The following is a 20,725-nucleotide window of genomic DNA, read 5'->3' on the forward strand; positions in this document are numbered from 1 at the left end:
GTAGTAAAGGGGATGGAACTCCTCTCATATGAGGAAAGACTAAAACAGTTAGGGCTCTTCAGCTTGGAAAAGAGACAGCTGAGGGGAGATATGATTGAAATTTACAAAATCCTGAGTGGACTAGAACGGGTACAAGTGGATCGATTTTTCACTCTGTCAAAAATTACAAAGACTAGGGGACATTTGATGAAACTGCGTTGCTAGAGATTATGGTAAAAACAGATAGCGTATCTGGTTTTAAGAAAGGTTTGGACAAATTCCTGGAGGAAAAGTGCAGAGTCTGTTATTAAGACATAAGGGAAGCCCTGTATCAGTAGCATGGATTGCTGCTACTCTTTGGGTTTTGGCCAGGTACTAGTGGCCTGGATTGGCCACCATGAGAACAGGTTACTGGGCTTGATGAACCATTGGTCTGACCCAGTAAGGCTATTCTTATATTCTTAATTGAATTGTAGAAACTTGGCTCACCAAATGTTACTACTCCAGTTATGTCCAGCAGGAAACAGTATTCTTCACAGTCCTATAACAGGCAAGCAACGGGGTGGTCTTGCTATAATATATAAAGATTTTTTTCCCACTTAACACTAATAGATACTATTTTATCTCCTGGCCTTATAATACCGATCTGCCAGTTCCAGGATGAGCACATAGAAATTTCTAATTTTATAGTAAAAATGCGAATCTATCAACTCTTGGTTCTTGGGTAGACACTCATATACCGTAATATTGTTTCAAGCAATGAGAATTGTGGCTACCCATTTTATCTGACTAATTATTCTGGGAGACTAATTTGAATCTTGAGGATGAGCTGGGTCTGAATGCGATTGGCTTTAAATCTTTACGAGTCATCATAGTTGTCACTGATTAGCACAGGCCCTACTTATGAAAGAGGACATTATTTAAATTTGATTGTTTCTAGTTCTCCCTCTTCAGTATCTGCCATCAATTGACATTTGATACCATGGTCTGACCATTGTTAGATCTTGATGTCCAGATCTCATCCTATATCTTCCCCCATGGTGTATTGTTTATAGAAATTAAAGTAAACATGCTGCCAATCTTGGAAAAACAAATTAAATTAAATTAATTAAAGATGAATCCAAAAAATTGTATGCTGGGCCATTTGGTATCACCCATCCTGACTTAATTGCATTATTTCATTTAGTAAGAAATCTTATACTTCCCCCTCCTACTGATGTTCCAACATAGATTCTACAAAGCACTATTGGTCACTCTTCCATTATCTATTGTTTCTAATCATGATACTCCGGTTGATAAGACTGGTCAACATTTACCATATATGCTCAAATACAAGTTGGGACCCCCCATTCCCCCCACCAAAAAAGGAGGAAAAATGGTTGAAGCAAATATAAGATGGGGACTTAATATTCAAGTGCCATGACCTGCCAGGATCTGCATCCAGTGTCCCCTCCCTCATGCCCTCCCCTGCCAAGTTCTGCACCCAGCCCCCTTCCCTACCAGACTCTGCACTCAGCCCCCTTCCCTACCAGGCTCTGTATTCAGCCCCCTTCCCTACAAGGCTCTGCACCCAACCCCCTTCCCTCCCTGCCTGGCTCTGCACCCTGTCCCTCTTTCCTTCCCTGTACCCTCTTCCCCCTCTAGTTGTCTAGTTGTTGGCTGGTCGTGTACCTTTTTCCTGGTGGTCTAGTGGTGTATCCCGCTCTGAACCGCTCCTGCCGATCTCACGGCTGGCACGCAGGAGCGAGCTTTTTGAGCTCCCACCTGGCTCTGCGCTGCTTCCCTCAGTGGCTGCCACAAGTCTCACAAAAACTGGTGACAGCCTTTCAGGAAGCGGCGCAGGGCCGGGCAGGAGCTGGAAAAGCTTGCTTCTAAGTGCCGGCTCGGATGGGCTGCTGGCTGCTGGCCACGAGTTCGGCAGGAGGGGTTCAGCATGGGATACACTGCTGGACCACCAGGGAAAAGGTACGCGACAGGGGGAGGAGGGAGGGTAATTGTTAGTATCGGCTGGAACGGGAGACGGGAGGGATCCCTCTTGTCCCGGCCTAATGACAGGCCTGCAGCAAGTCCAAGAGGGTGTCAGGTGGTCATTGGGTGATGACCCGAATATGGAACGAGACCCCATTTTTGGGCCATTTTTTTGGCCCCAAAATCTCATCCTATATTCAAGTATATACATTATCTCTTACAGAATCTGAAATTCATCCCCTCTTGTGAAAGCTTTCTCATTACCATTGTGTTTTAAATTGCTGTCCTTTTCTGCAAGATAATCTGCCTCCAGAGATTCTTACGTGGATTACTTTGTTCATGAATGGGATTTTGCTGCTTGCCGGTAAGATTGGGATTGATAGTTTTAACACCCATCTCTAAATCTGAAGGTATAGGTTTATCAAAAATTATCAGTTTTTAGACCAATTGCAAATATTCCTTTTTTCACAAAATGATTGAAACTTTAGTGAGTTTTACAGTTGGCTTGCTCATATTCTTCTCAATTTGAATGCAGAAGCCTATATAGCACAGAAACATTACTACTTGTGCTAATAACTGAGAAAAAATTAAGTTAAAGTAAATAGATTATGCTCCTTCAATCTGATTTTCCAACTTTCTTTGATACAGTAGAATATCTGTTGTTAGAAAGATTAAGGGCTCCTATTACAAAGCTGCGCTAGTGGTTTAATGCGCGTAATAGCGCACGCTAAACTGCTGGCCACGCTAGCCGCTACCTCCTCCTCTTGAGAAGGCGGTAGTTTTTTGGCCAGCACGGGGGTTAATGTGTGATGAAAAGCACGGCTTTGTAAAAGGAGCCTTAAGTGAGTTTAGAATCTCTGAATCAGTTTTAGTTGACTTTCTGATTAACATAAATTACAGTGTGCTAAAATGGGATATGTTCCACTATCTGGAAATCCTTTTGTGGAGTTTCTCATGGCTCTCACCTTTTAATCTTCTTTATTGGCATATATCCAATAAAAAATCAATCATCATAGAACATAATAACATAAGCAGTGCCTCTGCTGGGTCAGAACGAGGTCCATCGCGCCCAGCAGTCCGCTCATGCAGTGGCCCATCAGGTCCAGGACCTGTATAATAATCCTCTATCTATACCCTTCTATCCCCTTTTCCTTCAGGAAATCATCGAATCCCTTCTTGAAACCCAATAGTGTACTCTGTCCTATCACACCTTCTGGAAGCACATTCCAGGTGTCCACCACCCTTTGGGTGAAGAAGAACTTCTAGCATTGGTTTTGAATCTGTCCCCTCTCAATTTTTCCGAATGCCCTCTCGTTCTTGTAGTTTTCAAAAGTTTGAAGAATCTGTCCCTCGTCACTTTCTCCATGCCCTTCATGATCTTGTAAGTCTCTATCATGTCCCCTCTAAGTCTCCGTTTTTCTAGGGAAAAGAGCCCTTGTTTCTTCAATCTTTCAGCATATAAAAGGTTTTCCATACCTTTTATCAAGCGCGTTGCTCTTTTCTGAACCCTCTCGAGCATCGCCATATCCTTCGTAAGGTACGGCGACCAATATTGGATGCAGTACTCCAGATGCGGGTGCACCATTGCCCGATACAACGGCAGGATAACGTCCTTCATTCTGGTTGTAATACCTTTCTTGATAATACCTAACATTCTGTTTGCCTTCTTAGAGGCCATTGCACACTGTGCCGACGGCTTCATTGTTTTGTCCACCAGTACCCCTAAGTCCTTCTCTTGGCTACTTTCACCCATTACCAGCCCTCCCGGGGCAGGCAGGTGAAGTCGGGCAGAGGAGGGAGAGAGGAGAAAATCCACCGAAGAAGGCACGAGGGAGCAGAGTGAAGGCAGAGGGGCTGAGGCGAGAGGTAGCTCCGCCCACTCCCTGACATCACCCGAAGCAGACTAAAAGCTCCCCCTTAAAAGGGGAGGAGCCAACGCTGCACAGCCTCTGAAGATCCAGCTTGCCTGAGTTTGGGGCAGGCAGGTGAAGTCGGGCAGAGGAGGGAGAGAGGAGTAAATCCACCGAAGAAGGCATGAGGGAGCAGAGAGAAGGCATAGGGTGAGGGGCTGAGACGAGAGGTAGCTCCGCCCACTCCCTGGCATCACCCGAAGCAGACTCGAAGCTCCCCCTTAAAAGGGGAGGAGCCAATGGCGTGCGGCCATTCAGCGTGCGGCGAAGGTGAGCGGTAAAGGCTCTCGCCTTAGCGAGAGCGCCTTTGTGAAGAGTCAAGTCACTACACCCAAGGACACCAGGGAAGGACAGCAAGAAGGCAGAGAGGGATAGAGAGGGCACCAGCAGCAGGCAGAGAGAGAGAGAGGGCACCAGCAGCAGGCAGAGAGAGAGAGAGAGAGGACACCAGCAGCAGAGAGAGAGAAGACACCAGCAGCAGAGAGAGAGAGGACACCAGCAGCAGAGAGAGAGAGGACACCAGCAGCAGAGAGAGAGAGAGAGGACACCAGCAGCAGAGAGAGAGAGAGGACACCAGCAGCAGAGAGAGAGAGAGGACACCAGCAGCAGAGAGAGAGAGAGGACACCAGCAGCAGAGAGAGAGAGAGGACACCAGCAGCAGAGAGAGAGAGAGAGGACACCAGCAGCAGAGAGAGAGAGAGAGAGAGGACACCAGCAGCAGGCAGAGAGAGAGAGAGAGGACACCAGTAGTAGGCAGAGAGAGAGAGAGAGGACACCAGCAGCAGAGAGAGAGAGGACACCAGCAGCAGAGAGAGAGAGAGAGAGAACACTAACAGCAGGCACAGAGAGAGAGAGGACACCAGCAGCAGGCAGAGAGTGAGAGAGAAAGAGAGGACAACAGCAGCAGGCAGAGAGAGAGAGAGAGAGAGGACACCAGCAGCAGGCAGAGAGAGAGAGAGAGGACACCAGCAGCAGGCAGAGAGAGAGAGAGAGAGAGAGGACACCAGAAGCATAGAGAGAGAGAGAAGACACCAGCAGCAGGCAGAGAGAGAGAGGACACCAGCAGCAGGCAGAGAGAGAGAGGACACCAGCAGCAGGCAGAGAGAGAGAGAGAGGACACCAGCAGCAAGCAGAGAGAGAGGACACCAGCAGCAGGCAGAGAGAGAGGACACCAGCAGCAGGCAGAGAGAGAGGACACCAGAAGCAGGCAGAGAGAGAGAGAGAGAGGACACCAGAAGCAGGCAGAGAGAGAGGACACCAGAAGCATAGAGAGAGAGAGAGAAGACACCAGCAGCAGGCAGAGAGAGAGAGAGGACACTAGCAGCAGACAGAGAGAGAGAGGACACCAGAAGCAGGCAGAGAGAGAGAGAGGACACCAGAAGCAGGCAGAGAGAGAGAGAGAGGACACCAGCAGCAGGCAGAGAGAAAGGACACCAGCAGCAGGCAGAGAGAGGACACCAGCAGCAGGCAGAGAGAGAGAGAGAGGACACCAGAAGCAGGCAGAGAGAGAGGACACTAGCAGCAGGCAGAGAGAGAGGACACTAGCAGCAGGCAGAGAGAGAGAGGGCACTAGCAGCAGGCAGAGAGAGAGGACACCAGCAGCAGACAGAGAGAGAGAGAGAGAGAGGACACCAGCAGCAGACAGAGAGAGAGAGAGAGGACACCAGCAGCTGGCAGAGAGAGAGAGAGAGAGAGAGAGGACACTAGCAGCAGGCAGGCAGAGAGAGAGAGAGGACACTAGCAGCAGGCAGGCAGAGAGAGAGAGAGGACACCAGCAGCAGGCAGAGAGAGAGAGAGAGGACACCAGCAGCAGGCAGAGAGAGAGAGAGAGGACACCAGCAGCAGGCAGAGAGAGAGAGGACACCAGCAGCAGGCAGAGAGAGAGAGAGGACACCAGCACCAGGCAGAGAGAGAGAGAGAGAGAGGACACTAGCAGCAGGCAGAGAGAGAGAGAGGACACCAGCAGCAGGCAGAGAGAGAGAGAGAGAGAGGACACCAGCAGCAGGCAGAGAGAGAGAGGACACTAGCAGCAGACAGAGAGAGAGAGGACACCAGAAGCAGGCAGAGAGAGAGAGAGGACACCAGAAGCAGGCAGAGAGAGAGAGAGAGGACACCAGCAGCAGGCAGAGAGAAAGGACACCAGCAGCAGGCAGAGAGAGGACACCAGCAGCAGGCAGAGAGAGAGAGAGGACACCAGAAGCAGGCAGAGAGAGAGGACACTAGCAGCAGGCAGAGAGAGAGGACACTAGCAGCAGGCAGAGAGAGAGAGGGCACTAGCAGCAGGCAGAGAGAGAGGACACCAGCAGCAGACAGAGAGAGAGAGAGAGAGAGAGGACACCAGCAGCAGACAGAGAGAGAGAGAGGACACCAGCAGCTGGCAGAGAGAGAGAGAGAGGACACTAGCAGCAGGCAGGCAGAGAGAGAGAGAGGACACTAGCAGCAGGCAGGCAGAGAGAGAGAGAGGACACCAGCAGCAGGCAGAGAGAGAGAGAGAGAGGACACCAGCAGCAGGCAGAGAGAGAGAGAGAGGACACCAGCAGCAGGCAGAGAGAGAGAGGACACCAGCAGCAGGCAGAGAGAGAGAGAGGACACCAGCACCAGGCAGAGAGAGAGAGAGAGAGAGGACACTAGCAGCAGGCAGAGAGAGAGAGAGGACACCAGCAGCAGGCAGAGAGAGAGAGAGAGAGAGGACACCAGCAGCAGGCAGAGAGAGAGAGGACACCAGCAGCAGGCAGAGAGAGAGAGAGAGAGAGAGGACACCAGCAGCAGGCAGAGAGAGAGAGAGAGAGGACACCAGCAGCAGGCAGAGAGAGAGAGAGAGAGGACACCAGCAGCAGGCAGAGAGAGAGAGAGAGAGGACACCAGCAGCAGGCAGAGAGAGAGAGAGAGGACACCAGCAGCAGGCAGAGAGAGAGAGAGAGGACACCAGCAGCAGGCAGAGAGAGAGAGAGAGGACACCAGCAGCAGGCAGAGAGAGAGAGAGGACACCAGCAGCAGGCAGAGAGAGAGAGAGAGAGAGAGGACACCAGCAGCAGGCAGAGAGAGAGAGAGAGAGAGAGAGAGAGGACACCAGCAGCAGGCAGAGAGAGAGAGAGAGAGAGAGAGGACACCAGCAGCAGGCAGAGAGAGAGAGGACACCAGCAGCAGGCAGAGAGAGAGAGAGAGGACACCAGCAGCAGGCAGAGAGAGAGAGGACACCAGCAGCAGGCAGAGAGAGAGAGAGAGAGGACACTAGCAGCAGACAGAGAGAGAGAAGACACCAGCAGCAGGCAGAGAGAGAGAGAGAGGACACCAGCAGCAGGCAGAGAGAGAGAGAGGACACCAGTAGCAGGCAGAGAGAGAGAGAGGACACCAGCACCAGGCAGAGAGAGAGAGAGAGAGAGAGAGGACACCAGCACCAGGCAGAGAGAGAGAGAGAGAGAACGACAATGGAAGCAGAGGGAAACCAGAAGATGAGCTTTCCAGTGTTCTGCACAGACTGTCATATGTATGACTACCTCCCCTCGGGGATACAGTCATATGTATGCAGTCGGTGCCAGGATCTGGAAAGCTTGAAGAAGGAAGTAAAGCGACTAGAGGACAAGATACAGGAGCTAGAAAGACTTCACACTACAGAGGACCCAATCAGGACAGCTATAGACTTCATGAATGAGAGATACATTGAGGAGGAGGTCAGGGAACTCGAGAAATTCATTGAGGAAGCCTACAGGAGGAGAGTGAAAGAAAACGAACTTCAGATGAATGATGAAGTTACACCAACACCAACATGGAAGGGAGAATAAGAAGCAGATGACCTCATAGAAGACACCCACAGAGGAACATCGCACCAGGGGAAAAAAATGGCTAGTCGATGCCTAGGAGAGGAAGCAGCAAAGCACACCGAGGACATTGACCTGAGACCGAAACGAAATCTAAAGAAGGGAAAGTCAGCGATCCCTATTTTTTTTTTTTTTTTGCTCAAGGCCCGGCCCAGGCAATTGGCGGGAGCTTGCTTTCACTCTCACAACCAGAAGAAGGGGTAAGGAGCGTGTTTGAGAGAAAGGGTGGGTGGATGCCGCTTCCAGCACAGGGCTGCGATGCGGTTCTCGCGGGGGGGTGGTGTTGTGATGTCGGTTTGGGGGGTGCGATGCCGGTTAGAGCGGGTGGGGGAGGTGATCGCATATCGGAACATGCTCGGTTTGCGAGGCAAAAGTTTGCAGAACACTCACAAACCGGGTTACTCGCAAACCGAGGTTCCACTGTACTAGTATTTTAGCCCATTACATTAACGGGTGCTAGAAAATATGTCTGTCTTTATTTCTTCTCTCTCTCTCTGTCCCGCTGTCTTTCTTTCTGTCTGTCTCTTTCCCTGGCCCCCTTTGTCTGTCTGTCTTTCTGTGTCTCTCCCTGTCCCTGTGTCTTTCTTCTTTTCTTTCTGTCTCCCTTCCTCCCGCTGGTGCTAGAATATATGTCTGTCTTTCTTTCTGTTTCTCTCCCTACCCCTGTCTTTTTCTTTCTGTCTCTCTCCCTCCCTGCCCCCCTTTGTCTGTCTGTCTTTCTGTCTCTCTCCCTGCCCCTGTCCCTGTGTTTTTCTTCCCATCTCCTTCCCTACTTCCCTGTGCAGCAGCCACAGCATTCCTTCTCCCTCCATTTCTCTGTGCATCATCATTTTTTCCCTCAGTCTAGCTTCTCCTGCCCCTCCTACACTCAGTACTTTAAACTTCGGCCCAGCCTGTAGGTCAGGGGTTTCTCGGGCTGACCGCCACCCGCTGCTGGTGGCTCCGTTCTCGGCTGCCGCAGCCTACAGCCGCCACGGTCTGCAGCTGCCGACAGCCGCCGCGGGGGGAAGAGAGAAAGAGGGAGAGATTCGCGTGCATGCACACTCCACCTGCGATGCCCTACAGCTCACAGAAAACAGGAGCACGCAGGTGGGAGTGCGCATGCGCGGCTTAGAGTTTTATTATATTAGATTCAATCTGATATGGATATTGGAAGAGCTTCCCACATTTTTTATTTTTCTAGAGTATTCTTTAATAAGGGAACAATATTATTGGAATATAGAAATTGCATATCAGATCTAACATGTTCTCCAAGGTAAAGAAAAGCCCTGTGGCTTCCTTGAATGGGAAAGTTGTCTATAGTTGGGATATCATAAGGTTTAATGGTAGTGTCTCAGATTTAGAGATATTAAGTTGTAACTCAGAAATGGCCCCAAAATCTGCAAACATCTATAAAGTTTAAGTAAGGATGGCATCAGGTCAAGTGAGCATTAGCAAGATATCGGCAAATGGCCTCTAGAACTGAAATTCCTGGAACCTCCAAAATCACTCTTTAATCATGCCAGAAAGAGTTCTAAAAACAAAAGATATAAGAGAAGTAACAAGGGAAACTGTCAGGTTCAAGCAACACAAAGCGAATTACTGAGCTGCAATCCCATTATCCAAGATGGCTGTTGTCGGGGAATTGTATAACGTGTGGAGAGCTGACAAAAAGTAACCCTCAAAACGCATCTTTTGCAAAAACGGGAATACAAAAGACCACTCTACTTTATCAAAGGCTTTTTCTGTTACGTCCCTTCCGGATTCCATACACAAGGTGTTCAGTCCCAACCCATAGTCTGGGTATTGCAGAAATCCACAATTTTTATGAGCTCATGCTCCACCCCCTAGCCTAAGAGCTAGGAAACAAATCTAGTTGCAATTTCTGCAAGCAGTCCGTGCAGAAGTCTTTTGAAGTAGCTCTGTTTCTTGTTTTTATTTTACTATTAAAGTTCATTTCTTGGTGTCTTCAGTGCCTTGAAACCCCTCCCTGGAGGTCCTCTGTCAGAGAAAAGGATGTAATCCTGCGGTGCCGGACAGCAACTTCACAGAGAAACTCTGGTAGATCTATGGAGCCAGCCTGCTGTATGCTACCTTCTTGAAGCACCCAGGCTCCCTTCCTGTAGGAGTCTAGCTGGTGACCCTGTCACAGGTTTCTAGCGCAGGCTGTGTGCAGACCCATGTGAGCTTCAAGGTGCCGGCTGCTTTTCCTGCCCCCAACCGTGTGGCAGAGAATCCATGCAGGCAGAGGTTGTAGTTGGTATCTGGACGGCTGGCAGTACGAAGATCTTCCTTTCTGTGCATTTGGTGCTGAGTCTAAGGCAGAAAGTCCTTTTTACCCACTCAGCTGCTTTTTAAAACGCTGACAGGCAAAGGCACTACAGAACTGTGAGTACCTCCATTATTTCCTTTGGGAACTTCGGGGGTGGCTTGTGGAACGATTTAAGTCATTTTTCACAGTTTCTGTGGGTAGAATTCAGGTCCCCTACCTCCCCAGACCCCAAATCGTTATTGTTTATTTTAGGCTTGTTTATTTTTGCCATTTTTAGCACAAATTCAAGACGGTGACCATCTTGGACTTTAAAATCTATCTTTTTTTTTAACTTCTATTTCTGCCTCAAAACCCCCTTGATTTGACTCGGAATCATTTGGGATGGACTCCCTAGACCCTAATCTGTTGAATGTGGACATTGATTATGCCAGATGGGCACCGGATCAACGATTGCATATCATAGTGCACTGGAGAGGAGGCAGGAGGTTTGGACTTCGCCTCTTCTGAGTAATCTTGGGCTGGGTACATGTCTTCCAAAGAAAATCTCGCCCAGAGGCCTTTATAGAGTCTGGCGCAGTACGCCTGCGTTCCGAGTCTGGGGATTCTTTTGACATGGTTTTGGAGTGAGCCTTTTCACTGGATTTTATTTGGCTCCTCTGAATGGCGTATCCTCAGACGCCACTTGTTTTGATGCAGCCGGCAGGCGCATTAGGGGTTTTTCGGTTTGTGGGGAAGTTTCCTGTTCAGGAGCTCTTTCGTATGGCCATGCCAGACCTTGATTGCAATAGTTGCCATTTAGATTTATGATTCGTCTATCTGCTGCCACTGTATTTAATTTGGATCTGGGTGATGCCTTTGCTTGGACTGGTCTCCTCGGCCGCCCTGAGTGTCTGGATTTTGAGGTGCTTATTCTTCACATTTTAAGTGGGCTTTTGTCCGCCTCTTTCCGGATGATGTTCTAACATAGCTCCATTTGGATTTTTCACCTTCCAATTCTCTCTGGCTTCAGGCCTGACCCATTCTCCTGTGCTTTTTTCCATTCAGTTCACAGCTCCTTAGTCTGGTTTCAGAACAGTGTGATTCCCGGAAAGCTCTTTCTGATCTGCTAAAGCTATGTCTATGCTTTATCACCTGGATCTTGATTTTTGGCAGATTTGAACAGCCTGAGGTAGATTCCTCAGTGCGCAACCATCCCTAGTAATGGGGGAGTGCGGTTTCAGGACTCTCAGGATCGCAGGGTGGATGTTATGTTATAAAATATTGTTTTCTAGCATCTTCAGGTAGCCGAGTGGCTGTGGCCACTTCCTTTATGGTGCGTGCCTATCATTCCGGCCTGCACAATGCATGTCCTGTGGAGGTGGATGCCTGTCCTCCGCTGGTGTTGGTTGGTATGGCTGTGATGTCAGGCGCCCTTTATGATATCATTCGAGTTATTAGTACATTCTCTGCTGGTGCAGTGTCTTAGTGCCGAACTCTTTGGATCCGTCTTTGGATGTAGACACTGCCTCAAGGATCACCTTCAGCGGCTGTCTTTTCAAAAGCCAGATTCTTGTTGCTATAGGTGTGGATGACCTCTACTCAGGTGTTGCCAACCGGTGCCCTACATTGCTCTCTGTGACCCAGTTTTGCTGAATGACGTAGTTCTCTTCGTTCTTCCCACAGGTGTCGTCAGGGATACTCAGGTTTTTCCTCCTAGAGACATTTCCAGGGCTAAGCCCACATTACCACAGTTCCAATTCCAGTCATCCTCAGATTCCTGTTCAGTGACCACACCTCACAAAAAGAAAGAAGAAGCGCCGATGTTGCCAGGGGTTAGGCATGGCTTCCTCACTCAAAGACTGTCTTCTCAGTTTTGTCAGGAGTGGACTCGACTTTCATCAGATACTTCTTAGTCCTCCTTTGCCTACCTCCAGCTTGGTTTCTGGACCCCAGCAAGTTGACTGTAACTGAGTCCAGGGTCTACGATGTTCTACAATGCCTCTTAGTCATTGGGATGCTGGAACCTGTTTGGACTACAAATGGGGGCTTAGGCGGACACTCCTTATACTTGCTCATGCCCAAAAGGCTCAGAGGATTGGAGACTTATTCTGGATCTACAGTTGATTATCTTCTTATTGCGAATTCTTTTTTTCCCCCCAAATTGACAACGGAGTACACGGAGAGAAATGTGTTTGATGGCCTGAGCCAATGTTAGTTGCTCATTTGCACTTATTTTCCATTGCATAAATATGTAGAGCTGCAACATGGTCACCAGATCATGCTTCTACATATCATTACTAGATGGTATACCTCGGAGTGTATTGTAGATGAGCAGTTCTACAAGGTCTTTTCAATTAATAATCACATCTTCTCAGCTATCTCTTTGATTTACCCTTGGAATTCAAAAACTAAGTAAATATATGATAATGATCATGCTGACAAATAACTCAGTTGCTTATTTGTAATAGGGATTTTGCATAGATAGCAGAATAAATTAGACATACATTCCTACTGTTTATTACCCACCCACCTGCTTAGGATCTCCTAAGCTCTACATTGGATTCATGAAGTAGCTGCACAGGAAGTCCTCTGCATTCTCAGAAAAGCTTAAGACAACTATCCATGTTGGTACTGTTGAAGGACCATGTCCACTTGTGCATTTGATTTATCAGGTGCTCTGTCCACCACATCCTCCTCCTCCTCCTGATTCTTGAGAGTGGTACTGTGAAAACTATGCAAGACTTGCTAGCACCAGACATTTTGTATATAAAATAAACAGAATAACATGACAATGGGGAGCAATATCTGTGAGCAGCAGCTTTTTTTTCTCTGTTGAAAAGAAGAGAAAGGAGAAGGCGTCCTCCATCACTTTTACTTTTAGATACATTGGTTAAAAGGAGACTTTTTAAATTACAATAGTACTAACTAATTTTAAGCATGTGCATCTTCTTCTGTCACCTGCTTGGCCCTTGTGCAGTAGTCATACTTATGGATATTCCATCATACTTTCATCTCCTAGGTAGATATCTAGGTCATGAAGTTCCACAGTTGTATTGTGAGGCTTATATTGCTAACTGCACCATTTAGTTGGTCTGCATCTTCCAAAAGTATGAGATCTTGAACTTGGAAGCTGTATTTGAGTAAGGCTTCTGGTGATTTTTATGAAGTACCATTAACCTCTTTTGGTTGATTTATATAGTTTAATTTCTTGAATTGAATTTACCTACATATCTGTTTTCTGATTTATAATTTAGACTTTAAATTGATGTGGTTGCTGATTTTGGAGGTTCTATTGGAGGAATTCTATATGTGGCGCCAAACATAAGCACTATTTCCACACCGAATTTTCAGTGCAAAAAATTGTTCTAATAAATGCAAGATGCTGAAAAGGCAGATCCATGTGAAAACACACTTGCACACCTATTTGTAGAATAATGCCTAATGTTTCCATATGGATCTGCTAAGGAGGTGTGGCAATTGGAGAGGCATAGGCAGGGTCGAGGCATTCCCTTAAATTGTGCATAGTGTTACAGAATAGTGCAAACCAGCACCTAACTTGTGCACTAGGATTTATATATGGTTTCAGTTGGTGTAACTCCTCGTGTCCAAAATTGGAGTGGAGGAGTAGCTGTAGTGGTTAAAGTGTCTGCATCTGGACCCTGATACTGCAGGTTCGATCCCAGCGCTGCTTCTTGTGACTTGGGGCAAGTCACTTAATCCTCCATTGCCCCAGGAATCATAGTTTGATTGTGAGCCCACCTGGATAGATATTTATACAGCGCTGAACTTCTCCAAGATATGAAATACCAATAAACATAAACAGACCCTGTTGCTACATGCTGTTCTATAAAGGGTTAAACAATGCATTTAGGTCCTCAGCAGGCCACCACACACTCAAGTTGTTTCATTGTGTCTGGCTTTATGCTCCCATTCCTCATCGGACCAATAGATATTTTTATAAATATTTTTAAGACTTATTGTAAATATTATTTTAAATATAGTTTTTAAATATATGCTAAGAATACTTAGCTTTGTATGTTCGACGCTAGTCGGGAGGGAACAGCAATCGCCAACATGTTTCGCCCGTAAAATTCCAAGGGCTTTATCAAGGCTCCCTCTCCCTAAATAGATATAAAATACACCCAAGTGTTCATAAATATCTTAACCCAGCATATATATTTATAACATACTTCACTTAAATCCTTACAATGTTAAAAAAATTTTTTAGCTCTCACCATTCACACAGCTCTCTCCACCATTGCGTCGGAAACGAAATGGCGGTCACGCTCTAAGTCAGCTGATTTATGCGTAGCCCCGACAGTGACGTCAGGAACTAACGTCATAATAACTACAGTTTTAATAGCATTTTTTAGCAAATTTAGTACAATTTAATGGATGATAAATATGGGGAGCCCCCGGGGTCACCTATTATATTAAGGAGCCCCATTCGAGCTCATTATTTAGACCATTCGGGACTACAGTATTCAGACGATAAATCCATCGTTGTTCAAGTAGATTCAGTTTACCTTCCCAATCCCCTTCATTTTCATCTTCACTAATACTGTCAATAGTTCTCCATTTCAAATGTTGGATACCATGCCCTTTATCCACCCAGTGCTGAACCATCAGGGCTAACATAGCCCCGGTGTTAATGCGTGACTTGTGCTCATTCAAACGCACATTGACAGCCCTCTTGGTTCGCCCCACATACACCAGGTCACATGGGCAGACTATAATATATACTACTCTTGTGGTTTTACAGGTCTTGTCAGCCCTCGATTTAACCTTGTACCCTGATTGGGGGTCAGTCCATTGGAGCCCTTCTAACGCTAAGCTACACCATTGACATTGCCATTGACATTGACCAATGTGAACTGTCCTCCTTCTATCAGATTTACTCAGAGCCTGCCCAATAGTCTTGCCCCTCCGATAAGAAAACAGGGGGGGTTCAGAGAAACCATCATGCAAATGCAAAATGTGCCAGTGCTGCTTAATCAGGGAGATCAAAACCCCAGACGCTTTAGAGTAGGGAAGCACACAAATCAATCGCCCTTCTTCCTGCTCGCGTGGTTTGTCCATCAATAACAGCTCCCTCTGGGCATACCGTGCCCGAAGGTAAGCCTGCCTCGTGGAACTTTTAGGGTACCCTCTATCGTGAAACCGCCCTTCCAGATCTTTAGCTATTTTTTTGAAATCATCTAGCCTAGAGCACACCCTCCGCGCTCTTAAATATTGACTTATAGGGAGACTGTGTTTTAAATGGTAGGGATGAAAACTCTCGAAATGGAGAAGTGTATTGCGAGCTACCGGCTTCCTGAACAAGGTGGTATCAATTTTCAAATGTTCCTTCTTAATAAGAATATCCAAAAATTCTATCTCCTTTGTACTAGAATGTGGGACAAACTGTAGATTAGGACTAATAGAGTTGATCCATACAAAGAACTCATTCAAACCTTCCTCCGTGCCCTCCCATAGAAAAAAAATGTCGTCCAAAAATCGCTTCCAAAGAGAAATGAATTAAAAAAAATCAGAAGGGTATATCACCTCCATCTCAAACTTATGCATATACAATGTTGCTATGGACGGAGCCAAAGTGGCACCCATCGCCACTCCCTCAATTTGTTGGTAAAACGTCCCTTTATATTCAAAAAAGCTATATTTAAGGACCCATTGGGCCAACTGCATAAGAAAAGGAGTGGGTATTCTCAGATGTTCAACCCTATTGCTCATTACCTCTTCAACAATAGTTAAGGCTTCATTTTGGGGTATCTTAGTGTATAATGATACCACATCTAGTGTAACAAGAATAACATCACTATGGGGGATAATAGTATCCTGGAGGGCCCTAAGGAGGTGGGAAGAGTCCTTAAGATAAGATTTTACTCTGCCTGCCTCATCCCTTAAAAAAATGTCCAAAAATTTGGACAACGGTTCTAACAAGCTGTCCCTGGTATTCACTATGGGTCTACCAGGCGGCTTGGTAAGACTTTTGTGGATCTTGGGAACAAAACGAATACTCGGGACCCTAGGGTATTTTTCCAACAGGAACTGATATTCTTTACGAGAAATTTGACCTAATTCATAATGCTGAGTGATAAAATTAAAAATGTCCTTCATTAATGGACCCGTAGGGTTACCAGACAACTTTTTATATGCAATCATATCACTCAACTGTCTTTCAGCTTCTTCCTGATATTGTTGTACATCCTGAATAACAATAGCCCCACCCTTATCTGCTTTAGTAATTATAATTTGATCCATATCCCTTAGCTGTCGCAATGCCTGATGGTGTCGGTAAGACAAATTATATTGGGCCTTAAGAGATTTAGCAGATATTTCATAACGGGTTATCCCATCAAGAACTAGGTTCTTAAAGGTAGTAAGTATTGGATCCATCAGTCCTGGGGGAACCCATTTGGATTCTTTCTTAATGATTGAAGGGTCCTCATATTCTGGGGTCATATTGTCAGATTGAAAAAATAATTTAATATTTAATTTTCTGATAAATTTATGGAATGCTATTTTGAGCTGAAAAAAATCCGGTCTTTCTTGGATAACAAATCCTAAGCCAAATTGCAAGACTTGTAATTGGTCTGGTGTAAGTCCCATAGCAGAGGACAAGTTGACGACTAGGGATTTTGTTGTTTCGACTTCACTCCTCTGCCCCGGGCTTTTTTTTCTATGGAAGGGCACGGAGGAAGGTTTGAATGAGTTCTTTGTATGGATCAACTCTATTAGTCCTAATCTACAGTTTGTCCCACATTCTAGTACAAAGGAGATAGAATTTTTGGATATTCTTATTAAGAAGGAACATTTGAAAATTGATACCACCTTGTTCAGGAAGCCGGTAGCTCGCAATACACTTCTCCATTTCGAGAGTTTTCATCCCTACCATTTAAAACAGTCTCCCTATAAGTCAATATTTAAGAGCGCGGAGGGTGTGCTCTAGGCTAGAGGATTTCAAAAAAATAGCTAAAGATCTGGAAGGGCGGTTCCACGATAGAGGGTACCCTAAAAGTTCCACGAGGCAGGCTTACCTTCGGGCACGGTATGCCCAGAGGGAGCTGTTATTGATGGACAAACCACGCGTGCAGGAAGAGGGGCGATTGATTTGTGTGCTTCCCTACTCTAAAGCGTCTGGGGTTTTGATCTCCCTGATTAAGCAGCACTGGCACATTTTGCATTTGCATGATGGTTTCTCTGAACCCCCCACCCTGTTTTCTTATCGGAGGGGCAAGACTATTGGGCAGGCTCTGAGTAAATCTGATAGAAGGAGAACAGTTCACACTGGTCATACTACCTGCCGGCAATGTCAATGGTGTAGCTTAGCGTTAGAAGGGCTCCAATGGACTGACCCCCAATCAGGGTACAAGGTTAAATCGAGGGCTGACACGACCTGTAAAACCACTAGAGTAGTATATATTATAGTCTGCCCATGTGACCTGGTGTATGTGGGGCGAACCAAGAGGGCTGTCAATGTGCGTTTGAATGAGCACAAGTCACGCATTAACACCGGGGCTATGTTAGCCCCGATGGTTCAGCACTGGGTGGATAAAGGGCATGGTATCCAATATTTGAAATGGAGAATTATTGACAGTATTAGTGAAGATGAAAATGAAGGGGATTGGGAAGGTAAACTGAATCTACTTGAACAACGATGGATTTATCGTCTAAATAATGAGCTTGAATGGGGCTCCTTAATATAATAGGTGACCCCGGGGGCTCCCCATTTTTATCATCCATTAAATTGTACTAAATTTGCTAAAAAATGCTATTAAAACTGTAGTTATTATGACGTTAGTTCCTGACGTCACTGTCGGGGCTACGCATAAATCAGCTGACTTAGAACGTGACCGCCATTTCGTTTCTAACGCAATGGTGGAGAGAGCTGTGTGAATGGTGAGAGCTAAAAAAATTTTTTAACGTTGTAAGGATTTAAGTGAAGTATGTTATAAATATGTATGCTGGGTTTAGATATTTATGAACACTTGGGTGTATTTTATATCTATTTAGGGAGAGGGAGCCTTGATAAAGCCCTTGGAATTTTACGGGCGAAACATGTTGGCGATTGCTGTTCCCTCCCGACTAGCGTCGAACATACAAAGCTAAGTATTCTTAGCATATATTTAAAAACTATATTTAAAATAATATTTACATTAAGTCTTAAAAATATTTATAAAAATATCTATTGGTCCGATGAGGAATGGGAGCATAAAGCCAGACACAATGAAACAACTTGAGTGTGTGGTGGCCCGCTGAGGACCTAAATGCATTGTTTAAGCCAGATAGAATGAAGTTTGGCAAAACGGTAAGATATCTACTTACTGTGGCTGTATTGATATTTGGTTATATTCTTCATTCAAACCTACTTTAATACTGCCAAGGGGTTTCGTTCTATAAAGGGTACCATCCTAGAACGCCCATTATAGAATACCATTCAGTTCCAGTTTTTAAGTATGAAATTTTGAACACCATTTACTTAATCCTACTTCGTATGTGTATTGTGTGGTTCTGTCCTATTTCTCTTTTTAAGTATTGTAGCATATTGAACTACAAGATGAGTTTGTTCTTCATCTGAGTCAACTGTTTGGCAATAGAGCAGTTTATAAAACTTAAATGTAACACATTTTTATTTTTTTAGATTTCTAATGCAGTCTTTTTGTCTTGTTTCTTTAGAACCGCCAACCTCTAATAAATCAGTTAAATAATGTCTCAAATATGAATCTTTCACTAAGGCCTGGAGTACCAACTCAGGTGAGAGAACAGGTACCGTAAATGCTTCATATTTTTTATAATGGCATTAATATAAATTAATAGAGCCGATGTGATACCATATTTATCCTAGGACAAGCAGGCAGCCTATTCTCACATATGGGTGATGTCATCGATGGAGCCCCGATGCGGAAGCCTTGCAAGCAGACTTGCTTGTAGAAACTAGAAGTTTCGAGTCAGCCACACCACGCATGCGCAAATGCCTTCCCGCCCAGCACAGGGCGCGTCTCCTCAGTTCTCAGTTTTCCGCGGAGCCAAGAAGTCCCTCTTTGACTCTCTGCGTTTAACTTACTTACTTTGTGCCTTCTCTCACCACGGTTTGTGTTCTTGTTCTTCACGAATCGCTGTATTTCTTTTATTTCTAGTTTTTTTTAAAAAAAAGTATTTCTTCCGTTTGGCTGCCGGGGCAGGCCGCTCGGCCGCAGCCCAGGAGCTTCAGCTTTGCGGCGGCTGTTTTTCCTCCTATGTCCCGGCCAGCAACAGGCTTCAAGAAGTGTAGCCAGTGTCAACATGCAATTTCTCTCACAGACCCACACAGTAGGTGCCTCAAGTGCCTTTGGCCAGACCATCACCCAAACTCGTGCGAGCGCTGTACTATTCTTCAAGCTCGAGCTGTTAAACGTCGCCTACTTTCAGTGGAGAAGCTCTTCGGGATTTATTCAACCACTTCCTTGACTTCGAAGCCGACCTCGGTCTCACCTTCGACCGAGGGTCCTCTTGCCTCCACTGCTTCGACCTCAAGCCTCATCAGACTTTCTTCATTTGCAGCAGCTCTTTCCTCGATGACGTCTGCTGTATTTTCCCCTGTATCCTCAGGTCAGATAGCTCAGCAGAAAGTTCCAGCGGTGGTGCTTAAGGTGCCTAAGACTTCCAAGTCGAAGCACATTTCCACTGCCTCTGTGGAACCTCCAGCCAAAGCAGGTGGTCCGGTTTCAGACACGGATCCATCCTTGCCTGCTTCTTTCCAGACCATGTTAGAGAAGCAATTCATTCTGTTCCTCACTAATGGACCGAAGCTTGTTACTCTAATCCAGCCTGGGCATTCTGCAGACTCCCGCAAGGTTGAGCCTCTTCCTATGCCTCAGTCTGAGCCTACACACTCTATGCAGGAAGCAGAGTCTCTGCGAGTGTCTGGTCTGGCATCTATGCACATGAAGCAAGGAGCAGATTCTTTGCAAGTACCTCGACAGGAATCCTCACACTCCATACAAGGAGCAGAGTCTTTGAAAGTGCATGGAGGTTCCTCCATTAAGCTTCTGGAGCTTCGATCCACAGCTTCCAGCCCTATCCATTCCTTGGTGGCATCGACTGCTTCCATCTCCAGGGCGAAGTCTCCTCAATCTTTGAGATCTGCTTCCAAGCACCATTTTCACCAACGATCGAGGCCTTCCTCGAGGCATACTTCCAGGCATAGCTCTTCTTCCAAAGAGCGTCCTTCTTCAACTAAGCCTCGATCTTCACTTTCCAGTTCTACTAGACCACTGACTCCTCGATCGAGGACTCAGCGATTTCAATTGCTTCGTCCCCCTATTCTTTTGATGCCTTTTTTCCTACCAAAGCTTCATCTTCGACCCAAGCTGCCTCGATGACCTTGAGTCCTTCTTGAGGTAAGGCATTGGCGGATCAGCTATCTTTCTCCTCTTTTCTTCGTCAGATGGCTATTGACTTGGACCTTCAATTGGATGCTAGTTCCAAATAATCTAAGGAGTATCTCGGAAGTCATGCATCTTCCTCAACCTCCGGCAGAGTCATTTAAGCTTCCTCTTCACAAGCTTTTGTCTCAGACTTTTACCAGATGCCTGGAGACTCCTTATGTAATTCCAGCTGTTCCAGGCAAATTAGACTCCAGATATAAAACTCTCCATTGCAAAGAATTTGAGAATTCACAGTTATCTCACCAATTCCTACTTGTGGAGTCATTCTTGAAAAGGTCCCATCCTTCCAAGGTTTATGCTACCGTCCCTCCTAGAAGGGAAGGGAAAACTATGGACAAATTTGGACGTCGCTTCTATCAAAATGCCATGATGTCCTCTAAAGTCCTTAATTAC

The 20,725-nt window shown here is 46.1% G+C and overlaps 1 protein-coding gene across 6 annotated transcripts in view; it reads left to right on the forward strand.

Annotated features, from left to right (window-relative positions):
• NCOA2 (nuclear receptor coactivator 2) overlaps positions 1-20,725 on the forward strand; it is a 410,025-nt gene that overhangs the window by 321,057 nt on the left and 68,243 nt on the right. For 5 of the 6 annotated variants that reach the window (XR_004538319.1, XM_033933336.1, XM_033933339.1 and 2 more), the window contains exon 18: positions 18,582-18,671. Coding sequence is in view for 5 of the 6 variants with exons in the window: in XM_033933336.1 (XP_033789227.1) it covers positions 18,582-18,671 (90 nt within the window). In the remaining variant the exon portion in view is untranslated. The remainder of the gene's footprint in view (positions 1-18,581; positions 18,672-20,725) is intronic. The other variant, XM_033933340.1, reaches the window with a different exon arrangement.

Source organism: Geotrypetes seraphini, chromosome 2 (assembly GCF_902459505.1).
Source record: "Geotrypetes seraphini chromosome 2, aGeoSer1.1, whole genome shotgun sequence".
NCBI lineage: Eukaryota > Metazoa > Chordata > Amphibia > Gymnophiona > Dermophiidae > Geotrypetes > Geotrypetes seraphini.